Below are 25893 nucleotides of genomic sequence, written 5' to 3'. Positions count from 1 at the left end.
AGATGCAGATCTCGCCGTCGGGGCGGGCATGCAGCTGCTGCACCCTTCCACAAGCACATCGAGAGCCGAGGCAGCGGGCGGCGGCTGTGGATCACAGCGGGTTGCAGGCGTGCCGGAAGGGTCTCGGAAGGGTCTCGGAAGGGTCTCGGAAGGGTCTCGGAAGGGTCTCGGAAGGGTCTCGGAAGGGTCTCGGAAGGGTCTCGGAAGGGTCTCGGAAGGGGTCTGTGTCTCAGAGGTGTCTCAGAGGTGTCTCGGAGGTGACTCGGAAGAACTGGCTCACCGGTCGATGGCGTCGTCGCTCGGCTTGACTTCGACGAGGGGCATGAGTGTGAGCATGCCGGCGCCGAAGGCGTACGAGTACTTGAGCGGCGGCACCTTCGGGTACAGCGTGTGTGTGCGGGTGGGCCCGTCCTCCATGCTAGGAGGTGTGTAACACTGACTGACTGACTGACCTTCGGGTACGCCTTGATCTCGAGCATCGGCTTCGAGCCGAGGAGCGCCTCCTCTGTCCCGGCAGCCTTCGCCGTCTCGCGGAGCGCCGCTGCGTCGCTCTTGAGCTGCTGCGGGCTCATGCCGAGGGCGGTGATGATGGCGTCAGTAATGGCGACGCGCTCCGCCTCGGGCCGCTGCGCGAGGAACGTCTCGCAGAGCGCCTCGGTGCCCAGCGCAAAGACGGCGTTGTACCGGAACGATGGCGAGACGATCGCCATCTGAGAGCTGCCGAGCAGCTCGTTGACGAAGCCCTGCGCGTCGGGCGCGACGTACGGCTTCCCGTACGCCGCGAAAAACTTCTGGCGCGCCTCGTCGACCGTCTGCGGCGGCGACGAGCCCTCGCCAAACCCAAGAAGAGCACGCGCTGCCGCGGCGCGGCAGGAGGATGGGAGCGGTCGGCGAGAGGAGAGGAGCGCGCCGTGCGCGGATGGGAGGCTGGCGACAAGGAGAAGGAGGTGCTGCTTCATGCGAGGAGGAGCAGCGAGCTGGCGGCGAGCGGCGAGCTGGCAGCGGCGAGGAGGAAACTTCCAGGCAAAGAAAAGAAATAAAACTCAGGGCGACTTCAGGCCGAGCGACGGCGGCGGCTATGTGGCGTACAAGAAGGCGGACTACGCGCACGCCCTCTCGCGCTCTCTCGGACACCGACGTAAAGATGTACCTGTTCGAAACCTTCGGCGGGTGGTGCAACGCGAAACTGCCTGCTGCTGCGGAAACGTTTTATACCAAAAGGAGGGCTACACAGGGTTCCGGCTCCTAGCCAGATAGGGGGTCTGTTGCCTACGGTTAGACCCCATGCAATAGGTAGGTAGGTCCGGTTTTGACCGCCCCAGAGGGCCCCGCAATAGGTAGGTAGGTGGTGGTGGTGGCTGGTGGGCGGGCGGGCGGGGGGGGGGGGGTAAAAAAACCGCTTCGCTGCGCGGGAGACTCTGTCGAGGGAAGAGAGTGCCGTTCTGGAGCCGTCCAACGCCTCGAGAGCCCAGTAGGCCATGCTCTGGTGGGCTCGCGAGCGGCGCGCACCGAGGTACAAGCCGGCGCGCGGCGGGCGCTGGGAGCCTATTCACAGAGGGCTAACGGGCATTTTTTCGCTTCGCTGCGCGGCCTGGGAATAGGTAGGTAGGTGGGGCACGGAGCCTGGCGATTGGCGCCCGCAATAGGTAGGTAGGTAGGGCGTTTTGGTGCGAGTCATAGGTCACAGACCCCCTATCTGGCTAGGAGCCGGAACCCAGGCCCTCTACGCTGCGGAAACGTTATGCGACATGTCCCGACCGAGAGCGACTCCGCCGTGGAGTTGCGTGTGCGGCTCCGCAAGAGCGCCGCAAAGCGGCTCGCCGCCGTAAACGCGGGCCGTCCGAAGAAGGCTGTGCGTGACTACGCGACGGACAGCGACATCCGCGCCTGGACCTCAGATCTATTCAGGCTGGACGGCCGCGGTGTGCTCAACGTGTGGGCGCCATTCAGCATGGTCGCCGTCGTGACCATCGCTTGGACACCCATCGTCATGCACTTTTTCGACGCCGATTCCGAGACGTGCTCCGCGCTGTCGAATGCGGAGGGCGCATTCCGGCTGCAGCTCACGGCGCTCTCCTTCCTGTTGGTCTTCCGCCTCAACCGCGCCGCAACGCGTCATTGGGAGGCTCGACAGCTGTGCGGCTGGATGATGATCCACTGCCGCGACCTCGCCATGTCGTCCGTCGCAGCGCACGCGAGCGCGCCGGGCGACTTCTCCGCCGAGACGCGAGACCGGCTGTGCGAGGTCGCGGTCGGATTCCCCGTAGCCTTCATGCTACACGTGTGGGGTCCTGCCCAGTCGGCTCGCCGCGCCGACCTCTTCGAGAGCATGTGCTACAACATCTTCGACGCGCCGACGATGGAGTTGCTCAGCTCGGCGGCCCACCGACCCCTCGCGATGGTCGAGCACGCGCAGGCGGTCCTCGCCTCGCAGTTTCTGTCTGGCTCGGTTCGTGCGCTCTCTCTCTCCTCCCTCCCTCCCCTCCCCTCTCCCTCCAGCCATGGGTAAAATGGCAATGCTTGGGAGGTTGTGAATGGCGTCGTTTTGCCACGTAGGCGCGCGACAATGTTGCGATGGCGCAGCTGTACGCGAGCCTGCTGCACAGCGCAAAGGGGCTCGGCCAGCCGCTCGGCGGCTGCGAGCGCATCCAGGGCACGCCGCTGCCCTACGCCTTCGTGGTGCATCTCCGCAGCTTCTTGCTGCTCGTGCTCTGCGGCATCCCGGTCGTGTATGCGTGCGACTGGCGTTGGGCGACCATCCCGCTCTCCCTCCTGGTGGCGTTTGGGCTGCTCGGCATCGAGGCCGCGTCCGTCGAGTGTGAGCGCCCCTTCTCGCCCACCCCCACCAAGAACGACCACGATGTGGAGAAGTTCTGCGGCGTCCTGTCGCGCGAGGTCACGGAGATGCTCGAGCGCGCGGCGGCGAGCACGGCGAGCGCCGAGCCACAAGGCTCTCCACGTGACTAAATAAATAAATAAAACGGACACCTCTACTAGGAGATGGGTAAAAAGGAACAGGTCCCCGCCCTGCGGTCTTTGTGCAGGGTTCTTTGTGGGTGTGGTCGGCGACTAGCCGGGGTCGTCCTCCCGATGGGGGACTAGCACTAGCCGTCTTCCACATGGTCCCTCGGGTCCCTGCTGCTCCTAATCTCGTCGTACATCCATCATCCTCCTGCTGATCTCAGCAACATCCTGCTCCCTCCCTCGTCTCGCCCTGCGCGTCTGCTCCGCCTCCCCGTCGTCTGCCCTGCGTCGTCTGGTGACGGGTCCTCCGTAGTCGGTCGAGGTCGCCGCCCTCCTCGTGCCTCTTCCCAACGTTTCCTCGGCGGCCGATGCCGTCTGCTCCGACTCCGCCGTCCCCGGGTCTGCCCTGCCCTCGTCTGCGCTAGCTTCTGTTTCGTCATCACTGATGTCCGTCCTCTTCTTTCTCCTCTTCTTGTATCCACGTGACTGTTTTTGGGTGGGAAGTTAAATTGGTGTGCGTTTATGCGGAGGAGGACGACCCAGGTCCGCATCCACGAGTGGATCAGTCGAGAGTTCTCGCGCCTCAAGCGGCGCCAGGCAGCCTCGCGCCTCAAGCGGCGCCAGGCAGCCTTGCTCGGCCTAAGCGGCAGCGGCGGCCTGAGATGAGATTGGCGGCCTACTCAAAGCTCTAAAAAGTCAGGCGGGTTTGACGTCTGTGCGTGCAGCCCCTTTTGGCATACTCCGTACTCACATAGCAGCTAGACTACTCGCATCAACACACACACAGCGCGCTGCTCACAAACAAGCAAGAACTCGCAAAGAAAGAAGAATGTTACCTGAAACAACACGAAATTCGGCGGCCCTCAGATCCCACATCCACAGGAGACACAGATCCCACATGGGCTGCTCGCACTCCTCCGCAACGACCACGCGCACGGCGAAGCAGTCCCGGAGTGCGAAGCAATCCCGAGCAGTCTGCGCCGGCCTCCCTGTTGTCGGGATCCTACGCTGCGACGGAGCACGATGGGAGTGCGCGCAGGCGATTGTGAGCGCGGCTGACAGGGCCGAGTACCACTACCGCATCGTGTACGCTGTGGTGGAGGGATTGCCCTATCAGCATGTGCGCGCTGGGAAGCCTCTGAGTGCGTCCCAGGAGGAGGCGTTACGAGTGGCCGTCGAGGAACTTGACTCCGCTGGTTGCGTTTGCATCACCGGCGATTGCGGATCTTTTGTGCACTACCAAGGCTTGATACGCAGCTGAGACGTAGCCGAGATCCTAGCCGCCATAGCTCACCACAGCCGTCTTTCCGAAGCAGGTGCCGTGCGCTCGCTGAGCGCGCCGTCGTGCTGTCGCCACTGGTGCAGGCGTCGCTCATCGCCACGATGTATCAGAGGACGGAGAAAGCGATCGTTGTGACCAACGACACAAACGACTACAGCCAGGCGGACCTCGAGCAGAATCTGGCGGCAGAGATGATGTCCACGGCGCAACGGCGGGCATGGCGTCGTCATCTGTGGTGCGATTGTGATTAGGTCGCGATCGGGCTCGAGCAAGACGACGCGAAGCGCTTTATCGTCGTCGGCCTGCAGCACATTCGCGGTTTCGCGACCGCCGATGTCGCCGACCAGGAGGTTAGCGAATGGGGCCTCGTCGACGAGTCGGTGACCACGGTGGAGCGGAAGGCCATCATCACCACGGTGGAGCGGAAGGCCAAGGAGAGCAATGCAAAGGCCATCATCCTCGAGTCGACGCTGCTGCCTTCGTTCAGCGACGCGCTGCGCGCCAGGCTCGGCCTGCCCGTCTTCGACGCCCTCACGCTGGTGGACTACTTTGTGCACGCGAGTACCGACAACCCTCGATTCGGCCTCGACTTTGACGAGCGGCAGGCGGGGCGCTGCAGCGCTTACGACGGCCTCGACCCCGCGAAGCTTCCCGCCATCGGCATTCTGCGCATCGATTACGAGTACCCACCCGCCTTGGGCGACATCGCTTGCGAAAAGTCATACGGCTACCGCACAACGCACGAGGCGCCGAGTCGCCCCTCCCCCCTTCCACCCGGACGCTCGCCCGCCCAAGGCACCCCACGCGGCCATCACAGGTGGCCGAGGGCCTGACGTTTGAGGTTGCGCAGGAGGGAGGGCCGCTTTGCAGCGAGAAGCGCGAAAACGTGGCGGCAGCTCTCCAGCGGCTTCAAGCGACGCCTGGCGTCGTCGGCATTGCGGGTGATTGCGGCTTCCTCATGAACTATCTCGCCGACGCACGCTCCGTCTCCAAGCTGCCGTGCTTTATCTCGGCCCTCATCCAGTGCGACTTGATGGCGACCGCCTACGGCGACGAGGCGGCCCGCGCCTCCGCTCTCCCAAGCCCACGCCCAAGCCCAAGCCCAAGCTCGCCAGCCCCGGCCCTGCGGTGCTCCGGAAGGCGCCAGAGCAGTCGGTAATCCGACGCTGCCCTCCCTGCCGGCCGCGCAGGCGAGGTTCCTCGTGCTCACGGCCAACGGCGCGGCGCTTGAGCCAAAGTTCGCCGAGATGCTCGCGCTCGCAAACGTGACAGAGGCGGAGGTGCAGGCGCGGTTCCACGTCCTCGGTCTCGAGGACGTCGACGGCTTCGACGCCGTCGCAAAGGGAGAGGCGGTCGACACCGCGCGGGTGGAGCCAGGAATCGTGGCGCTGGCGAAGGCGGCGGTGGCTCGGTTCCCGGACGTGCGCGCGATTCTCCTCGAGTGCACCGAGCTGCCCCCGTGAGTGCGCCTCGACTTCGGGCTCCGTTCTCACTGCGTTCCAAGTACTGCGTGGCCACTGTAGGTACGCCGACGCGCTTCGGTCAGCGCTGGGCGTGCAGGTAGAGAGGTAGTTGGGAGAGACGCAACTAGGAGGCAGTCTTCGGAGACTGATTTTGTGTCGCCCTGTCGGCAGGTGTTCGACGCCATCACGTTGGTGGATTACGTCCACTCCTCCACGGCCGACAACCCCCACTTTGGGGTGAAGTTCCAAACCACGGTTCCCGAGACGCCCTCCACACCCTCCTCCACACCCTGGAGAAAATCATCGCCGACTCTGTGAGGGTCCGCCTCCTACACGGTGAAGAGCTTGAGGGTCCGCCCGCGTTTCGGCCGAAGACCACTCCCCGTCGGCGGCCTAGGTCGACTGGCGGCTAGCGGATCGCTGCCGAGTAGTGAGTAGTGAGTAGTGAGTAGACGTGCCTGTATGTCCTGACAGTGTAAGAGGTGTGCATGTGCAGGGTGCGTGAGTCCGTGATGGTGATCACGCACCTTGTCTAGGTTGCGTGCACACGCGCTGAGTAGTGAGTAGACGTGCCTGTATGTCCTGACAGTGTAAGAGGTGTGCATGTGCAGGGTGCGTGAGTCCGTGATGGTGATCACGCACCTTGTCTAGGTTGCGTGCACACGCGCTGAGTAGTGAGTAGACGTGCCTGTATGTCCTGACAGTGTAAGAGGTGTGCATGTGCAGGGTGCGTGAGTCCGTGATGGTGATCACGCACCTTGTCTAGGTTGCGTGCACACGCGCTGAGTACTACGTAGTGATAGATACGTGCTTGTATGTCCCGACAGTGTAAGAGGTGTGGAAGGAGCGGCGCCGGCGGGCTGTCGAGATCTGGGGATTCGAAAGTGAGCCGCGCGGCGGCACGCGAGCGAGCGTCGCTTCAGCCGCGTTTTTTTTGAGCTTAGCCTTCGATGTTACGAAAACAAACGCGAGGCGGACATGGCATATCGCTCTCGGGCTCACAGACATCCCTCACACCCGCGCACACCCGCCGCCCCCGCGCGCGCCCCACCCCGGCCGGGAGAAAGGGGAGTGACAGTTTGGGACTCGCAAGCCCGAGTATGTTGAGTCCTGGCTCAACAACGCAGGGTTCAAGAGGGGGTGGTCCGGCTCACAGGTCCGGCTCACGCGCCTCGAGCTCGCCATCTACCGCACTGAACACTTCCGCCCCCTCGCTCCCAACCCACCCACCTCGCCTCGGGCCGCGCCGCGCGATCTCGGGCGATCTCGGGCCGCGCCGCGCGATCTCGGGCGATCTCGCGCTATCTCGGGCGATCTCGGGGCCGCGCCGCGCTATCTCGGGCGATCTCGGAGCGTCGCTCGCGCGGCGTCACACCTGCTCAAAAAGGAAGGAGGTTGGAGGCAGGAGGTCACGCCCCATCCAGAGCGCCGTCGTCGCCGGGTTTTTGGCCCCCGGGTCGTCGCCCGACGGTTGCTGCGCGGGGCAGCAGACCGTCGGACGGCGCGACGACGCCCCGTCCGGCACGCTCCCCCCTCCACCCGGCTATTGCCGCACGAGCGCCCTCAGCGGCGGAATTTTTCCCTCGCGCTTCCTTGGGCCCCCGGCAACGCCGACGGACTTCCTGTCCCCCCACCTGCGCCGCAATCACCGCCGTGATTGTCGGCGCTGCGCCCCTTGGCGCCTGTGCATATCCCGCGTGCCCGCCCGCCAAGGCTGGTGCCAAGGCCAACTCAACTGCCAAGGCTGGTGCCAGGGCCAAATCAACTGCCTGGCTGGTGCCAAGGCTCAAAGGCTCTCCTCTCTCTCTCTCCTCCCTCTCTCCCTCCCTCCCTCCCTCCCTCTCACCCCCCCCTCTCTTCTCTCCTCTCCCCCTCCTCCTCTCTCCTCTCTCCTCCTCTCTCCTCTCCTCTCCTCTCCTCTTCTCATCCTCTCCCCTCTCCTCCTCTCCTCTCTCCCCCCCTCTCCCCCAGCAGCTTCCTCGAGGCCGAACAGGTAGATCCTCCCTGATCGCTAAGCTACCACAGGGGACGGCCAGGTAGTAGACGTCGTCCGCCGCCGCCTCCGCCGCCCGCGTGCCTCCGCCCCGCTCAGCAAAAAATCAGCATTATATCAGGAGGTGCCAAAGCAGCAGTATCTCCATGAGGTGAGCGTCGTGCGTTTTGCCGCCGCGCGCCGCCGCTGCGCCGACTGGCTGCCGGTTCGAGTCGTCCTTCGCGGAGCGAACGCGGCGACACGTGGCGCACGTCGCGCGCGTGTGCGCCTGCGACAAGACGAGAGGAGAAGGAGAAGTAGACGGTTGATGCTTTTGCTGCCGCGGCCGCGCCGCGAGCTCGCGTCTGTTTTGGCGCCGACGACGCGACGCGCCCCGCTGCGTGAGATGGCGCCGCCGCGGAGTCGGCGCCGCGATCAACCGCGCGCCAGCGGCGGGTGGCGCAGCGCGGCCACCATGCGGCGCGACGTGCCCGCCGCAAAATCTTTTTCGTTTTTTTTTTCGACTTGCAAGCAAGGAGGAGGCTGCTTTTGTGCCGACTTCGCCCGACAGGGGGACCGACCATGCCCAAATCGAGCCAGAAACGAGCGCTGGACGGGCCTGCCCAGCCAAGCCCGCACGGCGGCGCCGGCTTTCTCAGCGCCCGGCCAGAACCGTGCACACTTCCTGCGCCTCCGGCAGAATTCCTCAAGCCGCGTCTCCCCCAGCGCTCGAGCGCGGCTGTAGAGTCGGCCACCTGTACCTCGGCGCCGCGCGGCCTGCCGGCGGCCAAGCGGCAGAACAGCAAGGGAACCAACAAGCCTCCTCCTCCTTCGCCATGGCAGCCGCAGCCGCCACCGCCGCCGCCGGCGCCTCGAGAGCCGAGCGTGGCAGCACCCCAGTCGGCCGAGTGTGCTGTGGGCGCGTACGCGTCGCCGGCGCTGCGGCACCTGCACGGCACGCTGCTGCTCGCCACGCTAAGCGGCGCCCCTTCCCTCTCCACCCTCGCCCCCAAGCTCACCGGCATGCTGCTCGAGCTTCCTCCGGAGACGGTTCCTTGCCATAGCTAGCGAGACACCTATGCCCTCGCCTGCCCCCTCTCCCTCCCTGCCCCGCCTGTGCGCCTAGGTGTCCTGACACGCACCTCTCCTCGCGGCCCAGGTCTCCTCTCTCCTCGCCGACAGCGAGGCGCTCGGCCGAGCCGTGGACGAGGCGTGCGCCGAGCGTAGCCGAGAGTGGCCGAGAGTGGCAGAGATTAGCGGAGATGAACGGAGATTAGCCGAGCGGTGCACGAGACGCACGCGACGCACGTGCTGCGCGAGAGTAGCCGACGCCACCCGAGTCCACCCGAGTCCACCCGAGTCCACCCGAGTCCACCCGAGTCCACCCGAGTCCACCCGAGATCACCCGAGACCACCCGAGATCACCCGAGATCACCCGAGATTAGGCGCTCGACGTGCTGCGCGAGGCCTCTGATCCGCGCGCCCTCGTCGTGCCTTCCGGCGCGGGTGGGGCCGCCGCCGCCGCCGCCGCCGCCGCCGCCGCCGCCGCCGCCGCCGCTGGCGGCGCAGGCGGCGCCCCGCTGCGCGAGCGTGTCGCGGGTCCCCCTCCGCACCAGAGTTGCTGCGGCGCTGACGCGGCAGGGAGGAGGCCGGCGCTGTCGGTGGTGGTTGCGCCAGAGGCGGAGACGGCAGCGGCCGACGCGGGCCTGGCCACGGGGCTGACGCCGCTCATCGGCGGGCTGCCGCGTGCGTCTCGAGAGCAGCCGGACTCCGGTTGAGACCATCACGGCCACTGCTGCGAGTCGTAGGCGGGCTGCTGCGCGTCTCGCCGCGCCCGTCTGCAAACAGGCACTCGACCACCAGCGTTCAACCTCGAGCTCTTCATTCGCTTGTCATTCATTAAAAAATAGCTAATGAACAGGTACTCGACCACCAACCTTCTCGCCGCCGGCGGCAAGCCGCTGCGCGCCGGCGGCAAGCCGCAGCAGCGCGCGGGCGCCGCCACCGCCGCAAACCCGGCAGCGAGATCGGCAGCGAGGTCGGCAGCGGCACAAGGGAAGGGCGCGGAGCGGCGGCCGAAGCTCGAGAAGGCCGGGGCGGCGACCGGCTGCGGCGGCGAGGCTGCGCCGTGCGCGACGCAGGCCGTCCGGCCGAGGCCGCGGCAAAGGGCGCGGGCGCGGAGCCAGAGGGCGCCGGCGGAGAGGCCGCTCGGGCGGCCAGTGCCGGTGGCGGTGGCGTGAGCGAGGTCTATGCGTCTCGCGTGAGCGGCACCCGCTAGGCCCGAGACGAGCGAGATCGCGTGCGCAAGGGCTGAGAGAGAGTGAGACTCTCTCGGCGCGCGCGCGGTAAAGCCGTACGAGAGACGCCCGGATACACCACCTTTTTTTCGCATCGCGTTTTTTTTGGTGGTCTCTGTTACTCTCTCATCGGCGTCTACCATTCTATTCGATCCACACCTGGGAGTGGGACCTGCCGACGAAACACGATAAACGCCTGCGAGTGAGTGAAGCTTCTCAAGCTACTTCCCTCACGCCTCAGTCGAGAGTCGTGTCAGTGAGTCTGTCAGAGCCCCAGTGCCCACTCTTCGATCTTCTTGGGCAGTAGCTGGTTCGACAGGTCCTCGCCGTGGCCCAACTTGCCAAAGTCTTCACCGCCCCAGCTCCAGACGGCGCCGTCGGCGGAGAGGGCGAAGTTGTGGCTGCGTGATGCCGACACAGCGACGACGCGCTGGCCAGCAAAGGCCTCGACCTTCTTGGGCAGCAGCTGGTTCTGCCCGTCGCCGTGGCCCAATCGGCCAAAGAGTCCATCGCCCCAGCTCCAGGCGCAGCCGTCAGCAGCAAGGGCCAGGCTGTGGTACTTTCCAGCCGACATGCTCACGGCGCGCTCACCCAGCGACTGAGGAAGGCCCGTCGGCGTGTTGAGCCCCGTCACGCCCTCGCCGTGGCTGAGGAGGCCTGGGACGTGATCCGCGTTGCCGCACGACGAGAGCCGCCCCTCGCCGTCAATGAATACGCTGTGCCGATTGCCTGCCGCCGCCCTCGCCTGCGGGTTGGACTCGCGCAGCAGCGCAGAATAGCACAGCCACCGCACGGCGCAGCTCTCGCCCTCTGGCAGCGCCGGCAGCTCGAATCCGCGCTCTTGCGCCCACAAGCGGATGCCCTGCTCCGCGAGCGAGTGAAAGAGCAGCGAGACGGCCGCGGCGCGAGAGATGTCGACGGGGCTGTCGCAGCGAGAGAGGGCGCGCTCGAGCTCCCTGGGGAGATCGAAGCGGCGGGCGGGGGACGGCCGACAGGCGGGGTTGACCACGTAGCGCGTGTCGGGGCTCGGTGCCGAAAGCGGAAGACCGACAGGCCAGGCCCACCCGCGCCACTAGCCGTCCGAGTCTAGCGAGAAAGGCTCCGACCAGCGGTCCCGGTGCAGCCACAGCAGCGGCGCGCGCGCCTCGCCCAGCCCGTACCTCCGCAGGAAGCGGCGCCTCGCCTGCCGCTCCTGCTCCGCCGCGGCGGCGCAGTCTGCAGGCGGACAGCCGCTGCGGTTGGCAGAGGGTTCGCCGCGATCGGTGGCGGCCTGCGGGCACCCGCACGGCGCCGGACCGGCCGGGTGGAAGAAGGCCTCGACGAGGGAGGGCGCCTGTTCACGGCTCCAGCTGTGAGCCAATCCGCGGGCGGGAGAGGGGGCGCGAGGCGAGGCGCCGCCGTGCCACCCCTCGCGACTGAGCCTCGGCTGCACCTCGGCTGCACCTCGGCTGCATCTCGGCTGCATCTCGGCTGCATCTCGGCTGCATCTCGGCTGCCATCTCGGCTGCCACTCGCCGCCGCGTGCCACTCTGCCTCGCGGCGCGCGAGGCTGCCGTTCCACACCGTCGGGCTCACCTGCCGCACGGAAGGAGCAACCATCGATGACTGACCAACTCATGAGTGACTCCCAACTCATGAGCGACCCAACGACTTCTACACTCCGCTCGTGCCAGCTCGCCTGCCACGCGGGATTAAGAAGTCACACTCCGCGCTTCATCGCGCGCCCCTCGGCCGTCGGACTCGCCACAAACTCGTAGCAGCGGCTCGTGCGCCGCTGCGCCGCGGCGGCCGCCTCTCTCCGCCGGCTGAGCTCCCGCAGCAGCGTCGGGAAGTGCCGTGGCGGCCAGGCCGCGCCGCTCTCAAAGCAGGCGCCGCCGCCGGCGACCGCCGCCGAGGCGTTGCATGCGAAGTCGCACGGCGCGCCGTTCCACCGCCGCAGCGCCCCTCGCCGCTCGGCCTTGCAGAAGCACCCGTCCGGCCTCCACCGCGTGGAGCCGTCGTACCTGCCACACTCGGCCACTCTCGAGTCAATGCTTGGAGGGCTCGCTTCGCCCGGCCTCTGCCGCATGCGGCTGCCGCACCCGAATCCGCACCGCACCTCGCCTGGCCGCGGGCGAAGGATGACGCCGCCGCGCCGCCCGCCGCCGAGCGGCAGCGGGATCAGGTCCGAGGCGAGCCCGGGCCGGCGCATTGAGCGGAAGAGCAGCCCGGTGGGCAGCCGGTCGCGCGGGTTCATCGCAAGGCAGCGGCCCGGCTCACGGTACCGGTCGAGGGCGGCCGAATCGTCGCCGGCGCGGTTCGCCGCCTCCGCCGAGCAGGGCAGCCAGCTCTGCCGCCCCGCCACGTCCTCCGTATTGTCCCAGACGTGCACGAAGAGTCCCATCCGGTCGGGGTCACTCGAAGGGTGGCCGCTCGCAAAGCGGCCGTTGATGCCGTCGAGCGTCTGGCGCTGCTTCGCGGCGACGGCCTCCTCGCGGGCGAGGGAGCCGTGTCGCGGGGACATCCCTCTCGGCGGGAGCACTTCACCACTTGACCCGCCTCGGCGCACCACTAGCCCTCGTCCAGCTCACAGACTAAACAAACAAAACAAAAGTAACCCGTCTGCACGTCTCGCGCGCGCGTGAACAGGGCTCCAGGCCCCAAATGACGTGTGAGTGTTAGAGTTGTTTGGTATTGCAAGACCTCCTCGCCGGGCGTTGGCAACGCCTCGAGTGGCGGCACGCCCGCCTCCGTTGGCCACTCCTACGCCTTTGACAACACCGAAGAGAAGGCCCGCCGCCTAAACATGGGCTGCAAGGCGCGCGGGCAGCCCGGCCAACCCTTCTCCCACAAGACCGGCCACGGCTACGTCAAGGCGCATCGCGGTTTCTACCACGACGCGATCTTTGTCAAGCGTAACAACTTCAACCTGCTGCTCCACGAGACGTTCGGCGGCGGCTTCTCGCCCACCGCCGTTCTCAAGCTGCGCCGCCTCGCGCGCAAAGTCGCGCGCGGCAGCGTTGACCGCACGGCCTACTCGCCCAAGTACTCGCTCTCTTTTATGTCCCACCATGCAGAGCGCATCTCTCTCTCTGTTGTGTGAGGCGTGAACCGCGCCATTCGCTCTCACCTGGAAACCTTGTCTGCACGTCTCGCGCGCGCGTGAACAGGTAAGGTAAGGTAAGGTAAACTTCTCCACACACACGAGGTGGTGGGGCAAGGGGGGGCAACCCTCGCGTCTCCACGTCTAACGACAGGAGCCCCACGGCATTCAAAGTGCAAGGCCCGGTGCGCGTGGGTGAGCGGTGTGTGTGTGTGTGTGTGTGTGTGTGTGTGTGTGTGTGTGTGTGTGTGTGTGTGTGTGTGTGTGTGTGTGTGTGTGTGTGTGTGTGTGTGTGTGTGTGTGTGTGTGTGTGTCACGTCACTGCATCCTCTGCCGGTTCCTCCCGTCGCCTCTTCTTTGTTCGAATGTTTTTCAATCCATCCTTCACGAAGCCCTCCCATGTAGCTAGCGTTCTTTGCGAATGTCTCGAAATGGCCAGCAGGCGCTGTCTGCTCGCGGCCTGTGCGGGCCGCCCGTCCTCCTCGCCCTTCTTTCGTCCTCCCGTCCCTCCCCTCCACCATGGCCTCCTCGGCACTTCTTTCTCCATCCGCCTCGCCCTGCCTTTTCGTGTCGTGCCGTTCGCCCTCCATTCGGTGACCTCCATGGCTGTCCGCGACCTTTTGGGTGGCGCTCTCGATACCGTTGCGTCAACCTCGACGTCGCTGTCGCCCTCCCCGTCCCCGTCGTCGCCCATGCCTCGGTTCGCGTCATTGGTAGCGTTTCCGTTGCCCCCTCGTGCTCCGCCGTCGCCCTCTCTGCTCGGGCCGTTCGCGATATTGCTCCTCCTGCGTGTCGCCCCTCCGTCTCCTCCCCTGCCTTCGTCGTCATCGTCGCTGTCGCGAAAGCCCTCCGGTCCCTCGATTCCCTCGTCTATCCCTTCCGCTGCGTCGTCCCAGTTTATATCCTCATCCTCTGTGCGTGTTTTCGTTCCCTCCCCTTCTCCATCGTTGTCGCCTCCGCCGACTGCGGCGCTGTCTCTGCCCTCGCCTCCGTCCTCCTCGTCTCGCCTGGGGCACTCGACGCACATCTGCTGCAGGTAGTGGCCGAGTTGTGGTTGACGACGTCGTTGCAATGCCGACACAGCCACCACTCCGCCCGCAGTTGCGGCATCGTGCGCCATTCGGCGGCCGACGGTGCCTGACCGCGCTGCACTCGCAGCTGCAAAGACACCGCCGCAAATGCCGCCGGACCCGCATCCGGAACAGCCAGGATTCCAGCTGCCGTCGATGCTCCATCCCCCGCAACAAGCGTGCGATGCTGCGGCACTGCGCCAAGAGGCGCAGCAACCTCGACCCGGGTGTTGCTCGAGTCCGCAACGCCCACCGGGCGAATGCGATTGCCTGGCCCTATCGCCAAACGGCCCTGCTCCTCCTCTTGTCTGGCAGCAAACGCGAGCTGCAGCACAAGCCGCGTTGGCGCAGAGGAGGCGGCAAGCCTCAACGCGCCTACCCGTGGCATGCCGCCGGATCGAGCCAAGACTAAGGCTGCAGGAGTCGGCCCCGGCTGCTGCGAGGGCCCTCCCGTTGAGCGGTGTCCATCTTATGTGCAGTCGGGCTACAACTGCAGCGCGTCGGCAGGATCCCCAAGTCGTCCACACCCCCCAAAATTGAATTCGACCGCCCAAAGCTATCCCCCCCCCCCCCAACTTTAAACCACCATAAACATCATTAGGGGCTCCAGGCCCCAAATGACGTGTGAGTGTTAGAGTTGTTTGGTATTGTCCCCTGCCTCCGCCCCTTGGTGTGCACGGCCTTCCTCCCCCGCGCTGCAAACGATGCTGTCCCGTCCACGTGGTCGCACACAAACCCTCCCAACGGCACCAGCCTGTTCGCCACCATCGCCAGGTACAGCGCCACCAGCCGCGGGTCGATAGCTGTCCCTGCGCCCTCGCTTCCGTCGAGCGGCGGGTTGTGCCGCCATCCGCACAGGTAAAGCACTGCACAAACGTCGCAAAAGTCGCCAGCCACGCCGTGTGCTGGCGGTAATTTGATGCCGCCCTCGCCCACGTAATTTCTAAGCAAGGCTGTGAACACGCGCCGCGAGGCAAGGTAAAAGCTTGAGCATAAAGCCGACCTGTGGCCTCCACCAAAGGTCGCTTGGCTGCGGTCGCGGCCTTCCGCAATCCGCTCACGCTGAAGGCGATGTTTGCGGACCAAGTGCAGGGGCTCGACGTGCCGGCGGCGGCGAAGCTGGTCGGGATCCGTCAGGACCGGGCTGCCGACGGCGCCGTCGAATGGACCGTCACCTTCCGCCTCCCGCCGCTGGCCGGCCAGCTGCACCAGCCGCGGAGCCGCCCTCCGACTCCGCCGGTCGGAGGCGCGGCCGACGCAGAGGCGGCGGCGCGGCTGCCGAGGCCGGCGCCGCTGAGCGACCAGCAGGTCGCCCCCGTCGGCTTCACCGCCTCGCCTCCCATGCCGCTGGCAGGCATTGACCGGGCGCAGAGCCGCTCGGTCGGCACGGGGCTCGACCAGCTCGCGCTGTCTCGGCACACGGACGCGGGCTCGCCCACGCCGGACGGGCGCTGGCCGAGCAGCCCATTCGGCTTCCCTTCTAGGAAATGTCTAGGAAATGTCAAGGAAATGTCTAGGCACTGGCCGAGCAGCCCGTTTGGCTTCCCGCGCCTGCCACTCCGCCCCAACCAGCAGAACCGGCTCTTCCCGCTGCGCTGCACCGTCCAAAAGTACATGTGGGGCAAGTTTGGGTGCGACTCGCTCGTCGCGGCCATCGCAAAGAACAACGACACCGACCTGACCGTGACCGTGGAGGTGCCGCCCGCCGAGCTGTGGATGGGCACCCACCCGTCTAGGAGCTGTCTAGGAGCTGTCTACGGCATGCCTCCTCCAGGTGCCGTACGCCGAGCTGTGGATGGGCACCCACCCCTCGGGCCCGTCGATGGTCATGCTGCAGGTGCCTCGACATTTCCTAGACATTTCTTAGACACCTCCTAGCCGATGGTCATGCTGCAGGTGCCTCGACATTTCCTAGACATTTCTTAGACATCTAGTCGATGGTCATGCTGCAGGTGCCGAGACATTTCCTAGACATTTCTTAGACACCTCCTAGTCGATGGTCATGCTGCAGGTGCCTCGACATTTCCTAGACATTTCTTCGACACCTCCTAGCCGATGGTCATGCTGCAGGTGCCTTGGCGCATTCTCACCCCCCTCTCCGACTGGCTCAAGCTCAACCCAGCGATGCGCGAGATGCCGCGGCTCAAGGCGCCCCCGCCCGCCGCCTTCCCGGCCGGCGGCGGCGGCGGCGGCGGCGGCGGCGGCGGCGGCGAGAATGGGGACGGCGGCGGCGGCAGCAGTACCCGGCTGCCATTCCTGTTTAAGGTTCTCTCGGTGCGGACGGCGCTAGCCCTAACCCGAACCCGAACCCGAACCCGAACCCTAACCCTAGGTTCTCTCGGTGCGGACGGCGCTGTCGATCCAGGCGCACCCAAATAAGACGTTGGCGGCCAAGCTTCACCGCGAGAAGCCGCAGCACTACAAGGACGACAACCACAAGCCCGAGATGACCATCGCGGTCACGCCCTTCGAGGCGCTCTGCTCCTTCCAAAAGATCAACTCCGTGCTCGAGAACTGCAGGGCGTGCCCAGAGCTGGTCGCCGTGGTCGGGAGGGAGGCTGTCGCCGCCCCGGCAGCTCTTCACACCTCCCGGCTGTGAACAGGTCGCCGTGGTCGGGAGGGAGGCTGTCGCCGCCCTCTCCGCCGCCGCCGAGAAGGCGGCGCCGCTCACGCCTGCATGGCCGACCGCGAGGTGGGGCAGGAGGGGCGCGACGGCGAGGGCTGGCGCAGCGCGCGACTCGTGGTGTGAACAGCGTCTCTTCACACCTACTGGCGTGAACAGGCGAGGGCTGGCGCAGAGCGCAACTCGGCGAAGCACGCGGCGCCCCACTCGCTCCCGGAGGGAGTGAGTGCCGCCGAGGCGGCGGCGAGGCGCGAGGCGGCCGTTGTGCTGCAGTACCCCACCACCCCGGCACTCAAACCCAATGTCCATCAGCTAGGCGGGAGGCGGTGGTTGTGCCGGCGCTGAAGCGGGTCTTCACGCGGCTGATGACGGCGGAGCAGGCGCGTGTGCACGAGCACGGCTGCCCCGGGGGGGGGGGGGAGGGGGGCGTGAACGGCGTCTGATCACGCGCCGCGCCCGCGAGCAGGCGCTGGTCAAGGCGCAGCTCGACGCGCTGATGACGCGGATCGAGTCGACCTCGCCGATGCTGCGTCTGCCCGGAAGTGTCTAAGAAATGTCTAGGCAATGTCTAGGATCGAGTCGACCTCGCCGATGCTGCGTCTGCCCGTCGACGAGCTCGCGGCGAGCTCCAGCCGAGAGGGGGCGAGGTCGGGGGGGGGCGGGGTCGGGCGAGGTGAGGCGAGGGAGATCGATGGCTAGGCACGAATCCACGAGCAGTACCCGCACGACGTGGGCGTCTTCTGCGTGTACTTGCTCCACCACCTCGTGTTCGAGCCGTCTAGGAACTGTCTAGGAACTGTCTGGGAACTGTCTAGGTACTTGCTCCACCACCTCGTGCTCGAGCCGTCTAGGAACTGTCTAGGAACTGTCTGGGAACGGTCTAGGTACTTGCTCCACCACCTCGTGCTCGAGCCGTCTAGGAACTGTCTAGGAACTGTCTAGGAACTGTCTAGGTACTTGCTCCACCACCTCGTGCTCGAGCCGTCTAGGAACTGTCTAGGAACTGTCTGGGAACTGTCTAGGTACTTGCTCCACCACCTCGTGCTCGAGCCGTCTAGGAACTGTCTAGGAACTGTCTGGGAACTGTCTAGGTACTTGCTCCACCACCTCGTGCTCGAGCCGTCTAGGAACTGTCTAGGAACTGTCTGGGAACTGTCTAGGTACTTGCTCCACCACCTCGTGCTCGAGCCGTCTAGGAACTGTCTAGGAACTGTCTGGGAACTGTCTAGGTACTTGCTCCACCACCTCGTGCTCGAGCCGTCTAGGAACTGTCTAGGAACTGTCTGGGAACTGTCTAGGTACTTGCTCCACCACCTCGTGCTCGAGCCGTCTAGGAACTGTCTAGGAACTGTCTGGGAACGGTCTAGGTACTTGCTCCACCACCTCGTGCTCGAGCCGTCTAGGAACTGTCTAGGAACTGTCTGGGAACGGTCTAGGTACTTGCTCAACTACCTCGTGCTCGAGCCCGGCGAGGCGCGCTCTTCCTCCACGCCAAGCGAGCCGCGCGCCCGCCTGTGAACAGCGTCTCTTCACACACACCCTCGCCGTGAACAGGCGCTCTTCCTCAACGCCAACGAGCCGCACGCCTACCTCTTCGGCGACTGCATCGAGTGCATGGCCGAGTCGGACAACGTGGTGCGCGCCGGCCTGACGCCACATCTCCCCACATCTCCCCACATCCCCCCACATCTCCCCATGTCCCATGTCTCTCCGTATCTCCCCACATCTCCCCACATCTCCCCATCTCTCCCCACATCTCCCCACATCTCCCCATCTCTCCCCATCTCTCCCCATCTCTCTGTATCTCCCCGCATCTCCCCGCATCTCCCCGCATCTCCCCTCCTCAGGTGCGCGCTGGCCTGACGCCAAAGTTCAAGGACGTGGACGTGCCCTGCGAGATGCTCACCTGCGACGACGGGCCTAGACATCTCCTTGACATTTCCCAGAAATGTCTAGGTGCTCACCTACGACGGTGTGAGAACCTTCCCCGAACCTTCCCCGAACCTTCCCCGAGCCTTCCCGTAGGTGCTCTGCGAGATGCTCACCTACGACGACGGGCCTCCTTACATGGTGCCCCCGCTGCTGATCGACGGCGGCGCCGAGCGGTACATCGCGCCGGTGCCCGAGTTCCTCGTGGACCGGGCGATGGTGGAGGCGGGTGGCGCCGTCCTCCTGCCCGCGTCGCCCTTCGTCTCGATCGTGGTGGTGGTGGAGGGGCGCGGGGAGCTCGAGGAGCTCGTCCGAGACGCGTCCGAGACACGCCCGAGACACGCCCGAGGCACTCTCTAGGCGCGGGAAGCTCGAGGAGCTCGTCCGGCAGCAGCCGCAGCTTGGCGGTGGCGCTAACAGCGTCGACGGGCTGGTGCATGCGGTCCGGCAAGGCTCAGTCTTCATGGCGTGCGCGGGCACGGCGCTGCAGGTGAGGGCGGAGGAGCGGCTTTTGATTTTCCGCGCCACCGCGAAGCACGACCTGGCGGAGGCCGAGGCGGCGGGCGGTGGTGGTGCGCCCAGCTTGCCAACGACCACCGCCGCCTCCGCCTCCGCCTCCGCCTCCGCCTCCCCAGCCCCGCTGGCTTCGCCCATTGGCGGGGACAGGGCGGCCTCCAACAGGCAGCATGTGAGTTTCGGCCCGAAGCCGTGAGGGGGGGGGGGCGGGGGGGGCGGGGGGGAGGGGGGGGGGGGGGGCTGTGCGGTCTTGGATCCGGAGAGGGTTGGGCCGGACGAGGCGATGTGCAGGGCTGCGCGCCGGGGGTTCTCGTCGGCGTACAGGAGAAGGCAGGGGCGCGCTGGGCCTAAGTATACAAGCGCGTTCTGTCGGATATGAGGGCCTAGTCTCGCACCGACAGTTCCTCGCTAGAGCGCTGCTGGCGAGCTTTAGCTGCAGGCTACACCTCAGGCTGTAACACATTGGCCAAAGTACAGGTTTCGATCCGGGCCACCGCAAATTTTGATCAGCAAATTTCGAGGGGCGGCCGCAAATTTTGAGGTAGATTTTGATTGTCAAAATGTGTCCGTCTTGGCACAGGATAGAGCATATAGGCGGCGAACACCCAGGTGCGCAGGGACATCGCGACTCTGCCCGCTCGCTCGACCCTTTTGCCGCGAGAGGGCGCCGGCCGCGTGTAAGGAGGTGGCTGGCGCCCTGAGGCGGCAATTGGTGGCGTGGGGAGTGCGGAACGCTACTGGCGGCGTGACAGGGCCTCTCTCGGTTGCGTGTGCCGCCCATCGGCACGCGGGTGCGCAGACATCGCGCGACTCTGCCCGCTCGCTCGACCCTTTTGCCGCGAGAGGGCGCCGGCCGCGTGTAAGAGGTGGCTGGCGCCCTGAGGCGGCAATTGGTGGCGTGCTGGGGAGTGCGGAACGCTACTGGCGGCGTGACAGGGCCTCTCTCGGTTGCGTGTGCCGCCCATCGGCACGCGGGTGCGCAGACATCGCGCGACTCTGCCCGCTCGCTCGACCCTTTTGCCGCGAGAGGGCGCCGGCCGCGTGTAATCGTGTAAGGAGGTGGCTGGCGCCCTGAGGCGGCAATTGGTGGCGTGGGGAGTGCGGAACGCTACTGGCGGCGTGACAGGGCCTCTCTCGGTTGCGTGTGCCGCCCATCGGCACGCGGGTGCGCAGACATCGCGCGACTCTGCCCGCTCGCTCGACCCTTTTGCCGCGAGAGGGCGCCGGCCGCGTGTAAGGAGGTGGCTGGCGCCCTGAGGCGGCAATTGGTGGCGTGGGGAGTGCGGAGAACGCTACTGGCGGCGCGACAGGGCCTCTCTCGGTTGCGTGTGCCGCCCATCGGCACGCGGGTGCGCAGACATCGCGACTCTGCCCGCTCGCTCGACCCTTTTGCCGCGAGAGGGCGCCGGCCGCGTGTAAGAAGTGGCTGGCGGCCTGGCGCCCTGAGGCGGCATTTGGTGGGGTCAGCGTGCGGTGCTGAGTCTTACTCGTCGGCGCTGGGGCCAGATCCCAGCGCAGAACTCTGCAACGCTGGCATACAAACACAAGAAGACTAACCCTAACCCTAACCCTAACCCTAACCCTAACCCTAACCCTAACCCTAGGTCAGCGTGTGGGGCTGAGTCTTAGTCGTCGGCGCTGTGGGGCCAGATCCCAGCGCAGAACCCTGCAACGCTGGCATATACAGACACAACCAGACTAATCCTGACCCTAACCCTAACCCTAACCCTAACCCTAACCCTCTAACCCTAATAACCCTAACCTAACCCACCCCCCAACTCCACACCGCAAATTTGAAAGATCTTGATGAAAATCAGGCCCGACTGCAAATTTCTTCAAAATTTTCGCAGGCGCTCCGCGCCTGCAGATTTTGAAATAAATTCGACAAAATTGGTACCTGGCCCAAGTAACACATCTGACCATCTCTCTTCTCTGGTTTTGCGTTGGCGCAAGAGAAAATGATTTAAATGTACTGCCGTAGGCGTAAAAAAATAAAAACCGGTGCAGCCCCATGGTGTATGCAGTATGGCAGCGCACACGGCACAGGCACAGCCCGGCCGCATCACAGCCAGCCCACCCCCTTACCATCCGAGATACATCAGTGCGTCCCCGGTGTGCTGGCTGCTGCGCGGTGCCGCGGCGGCGCGGGGTCCGGAAAAGGTAAGCGAGGAAACCGTCAAAGCTCAATCCTCACAAACCGCTGTGAAAAATGTATATCTCTATCTATCTCGGTCGACGGCAGACTTTTACGTTTTCAGTACCGTACTTTTAGCTTACTGGGAGAAGAGGGAGAGGGGGTTGTGTTCTCTTTATTAGGCCCCTAAGCGCAAACAAAGGGCCCTAGACTCGCGCGGCGCGTGTGAGAGCGGTATAGTGCTGGCCCAGACCGCACTCGTCCGGTCTCCGCAGACGCGAGGACCCCCCGCGGCATATGGATGGGCATCATCCGCGTGGGATGACATCATGTCATCCCGGGGATCAACATTGCACATGGGCTCCAGCTCCGGCGTCCGAGGCCGGGCGGCCCATCCTCCCATCCATGTCTCCTGGCCGGGGCCCCATCGCCCATGCCATGGTGGATCTCGATGGGCCGCAGGGCCCGCGCACACCGCGGCACAAGTCGGCAGAGCTGACCCCACCTTCGGACCCCCCACGCGACACGCGCCCCTTCACAGGCCTCTCGGCGATTTTCCGGTACGATAGCACGCTAAACACACCACACCGCTTGCGCCACTAGGGGGCCTCGCACAGTTCCACAGAGCACAGTTCGTCAGGCGGTGAGTCCACACGTGTTCAGAAAAAAGAGGGCTCGGGCGATCGCCGCTTCAAAACTCGTCGCTTTCGCTGTCGGCCGCGCCAAAATCATCGAGCGAGCCGGCGCCGAGGCCGCCGAGGCCGCCACCCCCCATCATCTCTGCCAGCTTCTCCTGAACGCCCTCGGCGTCCATCCCTTCAAACATGCTGCCCATCGCGCCCATCGACTGCTGCATCATCTCGGCCATCTTGCCGACGTCGAGCTGGCCCTCCTCGTCCTGCATCTGCGCGAAGGCGTTGGTGACGTGGGCGATCCCCTGCTCCAGCGCCTCGGGGTCGGCGAACGCCTGCTTCAGCCCCGGCACCGCGTCCGCCATCTGCGCAAACATCGGGTTGTTTGCCATCGCGGCGATGCCCTCGCGCAGCTTGTCCGGGTCCGTCAGGACGGACTGCATCTCTTGCATGAGGTTCGCGCCCTCGCCCTCGCCTCCCATCAGCTCGGACAGCTTCTCCTGCAGCGCGTCCGGGTTCTCGAGCAGCGATGCCGCCTCCTTCATGTTGGCGGCCATCGCCTGCGCAAAGTCCTTGCCCGCGCCAGCCATCATCTTGCCGAGCTCCGCCGTGTCGCCCCCCTCCCCGCCCCCCATGAGCTCCTGCAGCATCGCCATCTGCGCCGCCGGGTCGGCGTCCGCGCCGCCGCCCGCCGCCATCTCGCGGAGCTTGGCGAGCTTGGCCTCGAGGTCGCCGCCCGCCGCATCGGCGGCGGGCTCAGACTCGCCAAGCGGGTCGACGCCCACGCGGCGCGGGCGGAGCTGCGCCTCACAGGACAGGAGCGCGCCGAGGACGAAAACGAGGCGAAACATTCGGAACTGGCTTTGGTCGCCGCGTGGTTGCGAGAACACAAGCCGAGAACGCGCTCCGTGGACGCCACCGGCGGCACGAATTCTTTTTCGCCCGCATGAAACCGGCACTTAGCTCCGTGCGCTCGAGCAGGGAAGTTCGCTCCGGATGTGTGGCAGCCGCCCCGTTGGCTGAGTGTCTTGTCTTGTGGTTCTGTGTGTCGCTCCTGTGAGAGAGAGAGAGAGAATTCTTGATACGAAACCACGACGACACACACCAGTCGACTCGCATCGGTTGCCTCCATGAACGGCGGAGCTATTCTCGCGCCCACACCACACCTGGCTCCAACGTGGACACGCCCATAGCTGGGGACACTACTAGGTCACGCATGGCATCACAGAAGTTTTATCTCTGGGCCCCGAAAGGCATCTCTAGCAGTGTCGTTACACATGCCCCCTCCCCTCCTGGGCGCATGCGCCTCACGTCTCGCCAGAGCATAAGCCCTTGGCGTGTGGCGAGACGAGTTTTTCGCCATCGCAGCGAGCAGCAAGCCGCCCGCCGCAAACAGCCGGAGGCATCGCCACGGCACTGGCTGCGCCGCGGTCCCGCACCCGTCGACGCAGCTCCCCCCGCGGAAGACCGCGCGTAGCAACGTCTTGACGATCGAGATGAGCGTGCCTGAAGCTCGCCCACCTACTGCCCCTGAGAGTTGGTTATTGAGTGGGATCAGCTCCCCCCCTTGGGATCGAAGCCGCCACAACCTCACACCCAACATCCCAGGCGGGATCAGAAGGGGACTCCACACCGGACACCGCCCGGGCACAGCCCCCCTACCCGTCGGATCGCACAGAGGGCCCCCTCGGAGCAGCCCACACACAATCACGCATCGGCAGATTGAGTGCCTGAGTCAGGCAGACAGCACAGACAAGAGGAGAGAGAGGAGAGAGAGAGAGAGAGAGAGGAGAGAGGAGAGCGGGTGAGGGTGTGAACACACGTGAGGAGTGGGGGAGGGTGTCTGTGGTGGGTTGTAGTCATACTACGTGGTTACAACCACGCGCCCCTCAGGAGCTTAAGGTAGAGCTGAGCGTCCAAGACGCCTCGGTGCCTCCCACCGGCGTGAAGACCATCCGGATCTGCCCAGTACGCCCTCCGGGCGAACGGTCCCCGCGATGGCCCACGGTCCTCCGTCGCCTGGTTGAACCCCCTGCCTCCCGGTTGACCCCCCGGTCCCCGTACACGACCATGAAATAAACTCAAAGTCCACCACAGCCACCAGCCTCCACCTCCACCCGCGAGCCGCCACCGCTGCCGCCCGCGACGCCGCCCGCCGCGTCAGATAGCCGCGACGCGCGCATCGAGTCGCGTCGGAGAGCCGCGCCGCACCAGCAGCAGCATCTGCACCACCAGCAGCAGCAGCACCACCACCACCACCACCCGAGAGAGAAGCGCACCTGCCCGACGCCGCCCGCCGCGTCAGACGCTCGCGACGCGCGCGTCGAGCCCAGTCGCACAGCCGCGCCGCGCCAGCAGCAGCATCGGCACCAGCAGCAGCAGCACCACCACCACCAACAGCAACAGAGACAGGCAGTGCAGGCGCAGAGGCGCTCGCAGAGCGGCGCTCAGCGCCGCGCACGCCACGCTGCGGACCGTCGGACGAGCGCACCGTACGTCGGCGGCGAGCCGCGTCGCCAGCCGTCTCGCGAGAGAGCGGCGCCGCCGCGTGCGCGCAGCAGCCGCCGCGGCAGAGGCGAGCCGCGGCGACGTCCGCACTAACGGATAACGGCCATTCTCTCTCTCTCTCTCGCTCCTGTGTGACCGTCATCGCCCGTCCTGCGTCCACCCATACCGCGTTGGTGTCCCAGTCGTTGGTCGGACTGTGTTTCGCCTTCCTATCTATGTTCGTTTACAATTATGTGATGTGGAGTCTGGCCGCGCGGCGGGCGGCGGGACGGACGTAAGATAATGAATCGATGATGCGATCAGGCGTAACAAGCGCGATTGCACAAGGGGTGGAGGAGGGTCTGGCCACCACGGGGCGAGGGAGGCGGTGGGCCAGATGCCGGATCCGCTGTGCGCGTTTGTCGGTCAGGGCGCGGCGCTGACCGCGGCGGCCTGGGCCGCGGCGGCGGCGAACGCCGACGGCGGCGGACCATTCCAGCGGCTCGGCGAGGGCCGGGGCGCGGCGTTGCGGGAGGCGTGGACGGTGGAGGCGGTGCGCACCGTGCCCGCGGAAAGGCGGGCGGCGGCGGGCGACGCCGACGAGCTGTTCACGTACGCCCGTCCGCCCACGAAGAGGGAGAGGCTCGAGAAGGGCGAGCGGCGCGCCGAGCAGCACCAGGGGTGGGCCGATGCGCCGAAGGAGAAGAGGCGGAGGGCGGCGGAGGAGCAGACGGCGGCGCAGGCGGCGCTGCTGGGGCCGCTCGCGGCCGCGGACACCACGGCGTCGCTGGGAGGCGCGCTGATGCGGAGGCCGAGCGCCATCGTGGCGGCGGTGCTGCACGCCCAGAACGCCACCGGCGAAAAAGAATTTCCCGCGTGCCCCCGAAGTCTAGCTCAAAAACAATTTGACAAAGCTCCCTCGCGAAAAAGAATTCGCGATGGGGCGGCGGGCATTAAAAAAGGGCGGCGAGGCACTTAGCTCCATCACTCGACCGCCCCCGCCGCAGGCGAGCTTATTCACAATCTGCTCTGCGATGGCCGTATGTAGAAGAACGGCTGAAATAACAAACAAATAGTCTCCGGCGTCTCGCCTAGACTCCCTTGCGTCACTACGTGAGGAGAGAGATTTTTGAAGACCAACAAGAAATCACGACCCTCGCAGTGACTACGTGCCTCCTCTAGGGTACCCATGTCTACTCGCTGGAGCCGAGCAGGAGGGCCTGGCGCACAACCCCTGGCCTTCTAGGCCCGCGGGTAGAGCCGTAGTCTCCCCCCATACCCCAGGGCCTCCAGGGCTCGCACCTCAACCTCTCACAGACCAGCGCATAGCGCCATAGGAAAAAAGTAATATATCTTTACTTCCAAAACCCGGACGTGCCTCCACCGGCACGCCGCTTCCGACAGGGTGATGGAAGGTTCGACGCACCCCCGGACTGGGCAGA

At 65.7% G+C, this 25893-nt stretch overlaps 8 protein-coding genes across 8 annotated transcripts; 5 read left to right on the top strand and 3 right to left on the bottom strand.

Moving 5' to 3' along the window:
• Positions 1 to 91: 91 nt before the first annotated feature.
• EMIHUDRAFT_247949 (hypothetical protein) lies at positions 92 to 959 on the bottom strand (the record flags this gene model as incomplete). The annotated part of the gene is made up of 3 exons (XM_005763830.1): positions 92 to 122; positions 281 to 375; positions 453 to 959. The coding sequence occupies 3 exons, from the start codon at positions 957 to 959 to the stop codon at positions 92 to 94; spliced, it is 633 nt and encodes a 210-aa protein (XP_005763887.1).
• A 782-nt stretch (positions 960 to 1741) lies between these two features.
• Positions 1742 to 2980, top strand: EMIHUDRAFT_459771 (hypothetical protein; the record flags this gene model as incomplete). The annotated part of the gene is made up of 2 exons (XM_005763829.1): positions 1742 to 2449; positions 2557 to 2980. 2 exons carry the CDS (start codon positions 1742 to 1744, stop codon positions 2965 to 2967), a joined length of 1119 nt encoding a protein of 372 aa, XP_005763886.1. The 3' UTR covers positions 2968 to 2980.
• Positions 2981 to 3845: 865 nt separating this feature from the next.
• Positions 3846 to 6555, top strand: EMIHUDRAFT_459770 (hypothetical protein). Its single transcript, XM_005763828.1, has 10 exons — positions 3846 to 4208; positions 4281 to 4329; positions 4404 to 4428; positions 4498 to 4964; positions 5042 to 5187; positions 5304 to 5401; positions 5437 to 5687; positions 5770 to 5806; positions 5881 to 6382; positions 6499 to 6555. The coding sequence occupies exons 1-9, from the start codon at positions 3863 to 3865 to the stop codon at positions 6025 to 6027; spliced, it is 1566 nt and encodes a 521-aa protein (XP_005763885.1). The 5' UTR covers positions 3846 to 3862; the 3' UTR covers positions 6028 to 6382; positions 6499 to 6555.
• A 1697-nt stretch (positions 6556 to 8252) lies between these two features.
• EMIHUDRAFT_371530 (hypothetical protein) lies at positions 8253 to 9681 on the top strand (the record flags this gene model as incomplete). Its single annotated transcript, XM_005763827.1, has 2 exons — positions 8253 to 8891; positions 9127 to 9681. A coding segment is annotated over exon 1 (482 nt), but the record flags the coding sequence as incomplete, so codon positions are not given.
• Positions 9682 to 11050: 1369 nt separating this feature from the next.
• On the bottom strand, positions 11051 to 14180 carry EMIHUDRAFT_247944 (hypothetical protein; the record flags this gene model as incomplete). Its single annotated transcript, XM_005763826.1, has 5 exons — positions 11051 to 11311; positions 11684 to 12081; positions 12238 to 12448; positions 13383 to 13520; positions 13701 to 14180. 5 exons carry the CDS (start codon positions 14178 to 14180, stop codon positions 11051 to 11053), a joined length of 1488 nt encoding a protein of 495 aa, XP_005763883.1.
• Positions 14181 to 15720: 1540 nt separating this feature from the next.
• Positions 15721 to 18982, top strand: EMIHUDRAFT_52327 (hypothetical protein; the record flags this gene model as incomplete). Its single annotated transcript, XM_005763825.1, has 8 exons — positions 15721 to 15948; positions 16345 to 16395; positions 16463 to 16725; positions 17070 to 17137; positions 17892 to 18103; positions 18308 to 18388; positions 18601 to 18639; positions 18779 to 18982. Coding segments are annotated over 8 exons (1146 nt in total), but the record flags the coding sequence as incomplete, so codon positions are not given.
• A 2907-nt stretch (positions 18983 to 21889) lies between these two features.
• Positions 21890 to 22885, bottom strand: EMIHUDRAFT_446102 (hypothetical protein). The gene has a single exon (XM_005763824.1). It carries the CDS (start codon positions 22813 to 22815, stop codon positions 22024 to 22026), a length of 792 nt encoding a protein of 263 aa, XP_005763881.1. The 5' UTR covers positions 22816 to 22885; the 3' UTR covers positions 21890 to 22023.
• Positions 22886 to 24848: 1963 nt separating this feature from the next.
• Positions 24849 to 25527, top strand: EMIHUDRAFT_120349 (hypothetical protein; the record flags this gene model as incomplete). Its single annotated transcript, XM_005763823.1, has 2 exons — positions 24849 to 25283; positions 25459 to 25527. The coding sequence occupies 2 exons, from the start codon at positions 24849 to 24851 to the stop codon at positions 25525 to 25527; spliced, it is 504 nt and encodes a 167-aa protein (XP_005763880.1).
• Positions 25528 to 25893: the final 366 nt, after the last annotated feature.

The sequence above is a fragment of the Emiliania huxleyi genome (genome assembly GCF_000372725.1).
Source record: "Emiliania huxleyi CCMP1516 unplaced genomic scaffold EMIHUscaffold_618, whole genome shotgun sequence".
NCBI lineage: Eukaryota > Haptophyta > Isochrysidales > Noelaerhabdaceae > Emiliania > Emiliania huxleyi.
This window is presented reverse-complemented; position numbering and strand designations above follow the sequence as displayed.

Bases quoted from the DNA above. Each gene is read 5' to 3' on its own strand.
- EMIHUDRAFT_459770 (XM_005763828.1), top strand. From the start codon at position 3,863: ATGGGCTGCTCGCACTCCTCCGCAACGACCACGCGCACGGCGAAGCAG. The intron at 5,188-5,303 runs GTGATTGCGGCT...TACGGCGACGAG, and splicing joins TGGCGTCGTCGGCATTGCGG to GCGGCCCGCGCCTCCGCTCT. The intron at 5,688-5,769 runs GTGCACCGAGCT...TGGCCACTGTAG, and splicing joins GTGCGCGCGATTCTCCTCGA to GTACGCCGACGCGCTTCGGT.
- EMIHUDRAFT_446102 (XM_005763824.1), bottom strand. From the start codon at position 22,815: ATGTTTCGCCTCGTTTTCGTCCTCGGCGCGCTCCTGTCCTGTGAGGCG.